At 40.7% G+C, this 3,380-nt stretch overlaps 1 protein-coding gene across 3 annotated transcripts in view; it reads right to left on the bottom strand.

Moving 5' to 3' along the window:
• WT1 (WT1 transcription factor) overlaps positions 1 to 3,144 on the bottom strand; it is a 370,953-nt gene extending 367,809 nt beyond the window's left edge. For 2 of the 3 annotated variants that reach the window (XM_044059036.1, XM_044059037.1), the window contains exon 1: positions 2,270 to 3,144. In XM_044059036.1, the coding sequence (XP_043914971.1) occupies positions 2,270 to 2,675 (406 nt within the window). In that variant the 5' untranslated portion in view covers positions 2,676 to 3,144. The remainder of the gene's footprint in view (positions 1 to 2,269) is intronic. The other variant, XM_044059035.1, reaches the window with a different exon arrangement.
• Between the last annotated feature and the right edge of the window lie 236 nt (positions 3,145 to 3,380).

Below are 3,380 nucleotides of genomic sequence, written 5' to 3'. Positions count from 1 at the left end.
TCTCTCTCTCTCCACTATATCCCTCCACCTCTAACTAGCCATGTATCTTTCTATATGATCTAAATTTATATCTGGCTCAAGAAGATTTTCAGAAAACATTGGAACAACTGGGATGCGAACCATAGCTGAGATAAAAGAATCACCAACAAAAGCCCCCTCCTGCACACTTCAACGCAGGGGTGGGCCCCAACACCCTTCAGTGCTTTTTCTAGCAACTCTGAGATCGCACCGTCTCTGGGAAAAGAGAAATCCCAAGACAGAGTAATATCAGTGCAAAACCCCCAGAATTACACATAGGTAATCTACGATCCAATTGCCACCACGGGTGTGGAAGTAGTAAGCTTGGTACCCACCCAAGACTCTCAAGCAGTTTTAATATGCATCACACAGTATGTACAACGTACAAGCATCAAAGATGCAATTCTACAAAGATCCCATCTGTTCTGTTCTTAACAGCTTTCTCTTAACAACCGCCTTTGTTTACTCTGTTGAAAATCCTCTTCACCCGTTCAAGTTTCAGGTTGTATTCAGTATTTGCTCACATGAACCATTTTACTGAAGTCAGGACAAATAGTATTTTGGAAGCGGAGGTGATTTTGACTACACGTTTAGGGCTAAACAGCTGGTAAGGCCTACCCTACCGGTTATTGGTGTGCTTGGTAAAGTTTGCCCCCCACCATGACTTAATATTCACAATAGCAATATGTAAAAACTTGAAATTATGTTGACAAACAATAACCTATACAAAAAAGTGTTTCTAATGTGTGACTCATTAAAGTCTCCCACTTCACGGAATGATAGAATTGTACTTGTTAACTTGTCATATCCTTTTCATATAATCAGAGCAATTCATGTTTTACAAGTTATTACATTACATGCTATCTTCTCTGAGCATGAAAATCATTTATTTTAGTTGAGTGAAAATCAGCAAACGTTGCACTTATAAAAATCACCCCATCCCTTTCCCTAGCTGAGATTGATACTTCCCACTGCAAAAGTAATGGGTCGGGACTGGTCAATATAACCAAACCTACAGCTTTAAAACTTTAAAATAGCTCCCCACTATGTGACGTGCTGCTGATTCTGTTTGTTAGCTGCGCAGGTGTGCCTCTCACCATTTACTCTGTTTTAAACAGCTGATTAACATGTAATGGATGGATTGCAGGAATTTGCCTGTTTTAAATGCTTTGGGTAGGTAATGAATATCATGCAGACGACCAATTACTTTAGTTTTCATTATTTGTATCCTGCATCCACAGTATTTAAAGTGGAGTTGTATTGTTTAGCGCTTTAGTATTTAAAACATGACCTACAAGTAAACTTTAGCGGACTGACTAACTGCTAAGACCCAAGCCATGAAGTATTTTTTTAGCCATTATAGATGTTGGCCTAGAACCGGAAATTATGCACCGTTATTTCTTGAACACTGTACAATTTTTGCACACAGCTGATTCTCTAAGAAGTGCATTCGTTCCAGAAAATTAAGAAATGAGACTATTAATGCCTTGATCTGCACCTGCATTGCACCTGAAACCGTGTTAACATGTGAGGTACTTACTATTTTACATTTTGATTTTTCTGCATTGGTAAAGCGTAACAAAAGTACCTTGATAATTGTACACAATAGAACATAATAGTGCCCAGGAGCTACTAACTGTAATACTCAAAAAAGTAACCGTTTCAAGTTGTTGTATAATCAGCTCCATTACTGCATGTATAATTCGAGTCAAGACACTGGGGCATCAATGTACACAACAAGCCGGACTAAAAGTTGAATTCTGAAGTCAACTGTTTGCACTACATGTTTCTGTTTGTATCATATGGCGTCAAGGGAAGAAAGAATCTACTTGACACAGTGTATAAGTGTATGTGTGTGTGTGTGTGTGTGTGTGTGTGTGTTAGCTGGAGGAAAATGAATACGGTAGTATACTATTAATAGCGAGTGTGACATTGATGTCTATATTTCCGCTGGACTTGGATTCTTTACTTCAAACTAAGAAAATCATATTCAAAACTCTCCAGGGCAGTTATGTGTAGATGGATTAAAATTACCAGTACCATCATGCTCATTACAAATAACAAAGCTGTTCTTAGCCTTTAGCATCAAGAGGTAACAGAATCAGTAATGATGAATACAGACATTTTATTGATTTAGTTTATAATACATATATAATACTGTATACTAGTTAAGTAAGAAACAGATGTTTCAGTTTTCCCCTTATCTAGACAGTTGCAAGTTTGTTAGCCTGGCATCACAGCGTTTACTTACTTTGGTTCCTATTTACAGCTGACTGGCCTTCCATGCAGCTGGATACATAAGGCCCACTGCCGAACATTCTCGTCGCCTGATTGGGGGACGCCTGACTAGGCTGAGGGGCCCCAAAGGGCCCATAGCGACAAGCACCGGCCGTACCAGTGAACTGTCCTGAGAAATGTACAGTGAAAGCGCTGAGGCAGTGGTCATCGTGCAGGGATTCCGAGGTAGGAGCCCAAGTCGGCTCCTGCTTTATGAAGGAATGTGAGGCAATAGAACTGTATGAGGCAGCAGGATGAAAGTCAAGTACTGGGCCCCATTGTGGCGGGGTGCTCATAGGCATTGGACAGTTACTATTTCCTGACGGTAGGGATGATACCGGAGGAAGCAAACCGTTAAGATCTCGCAGGTCTGAGCCCATCGGAACCTGAAGCACCAAACTAGATAATAGCTGAGCCGCGTGGTACCGAAATAACTTTAATATATGACTTCAGTGTCTGCCCAAGTGCCTGAGAGTTCAAGTTTGTATTGTTTCCAGTTTTTTAATATTAAGTCAAAAGAGCAGTCTCTGTGATTGCTGGTCTTTTCAGTTTATTCTGAAACCGTTAATACAGTATCCTGACGATAGATCCTGTTCTAGGAAACTGTTTTCTCGTTCTCCAGGTAAGTGGGTGTAGGTTTGATGCCTTCACTTCCTCGAGTGGGGGTGTTATAAACGTGAGTAGATTGCTATATTGAAGAGCAGACCACTGGGAATCATTGAACCGCAGTACTGGCTGAGCAAGAGAATGACTTGCTTGGGACTCATCCACAGCTCTTGTGTCTGCTTGCCTGGAGAATCTCAAAGCAGAAATAGTGACTGGACTTGGGGGAGGAGCACTGAACGAGCATTTGATAACTGTTTCTCTTGTTCAAGCAGACTGTTTGCTGTAGTCTGAACTACTGCCCTGGGCTTCACCAATACTGTCACAAATAATACAATTGCATGGGTGGGGTGAGGGCATGCTATTTCCCCAGTGTAATTTGCATCAACAGATATACTTTAACGATTCTTTTCTGTACCCGTATTAGTAACAGAACAACAAATCTTGCATTTACAGCAGAACTATGAAGTGTAAGTATTTAC

The sequence above is a fragment of the Protopterus annectens genome, chromosome 17.part0 (genome assembly GCF_019279795.1).
Source record: "Protopterus annectens isolate FY-2018-M chromosome 17.part0, PAN1.0, whole genome shotgun sequence".
In the NCBI taxonomy this organism is placed as follows: Eukaryota; Metazoa; Chordata; order Ceratodontiformes; family Protopteridae; genus Protopterus; species Protopterus annectens.
Note: the sequence above shows the minus strand (reverse complement) of the source record. Positions and strands in the feature narration are given on the sequence as shown.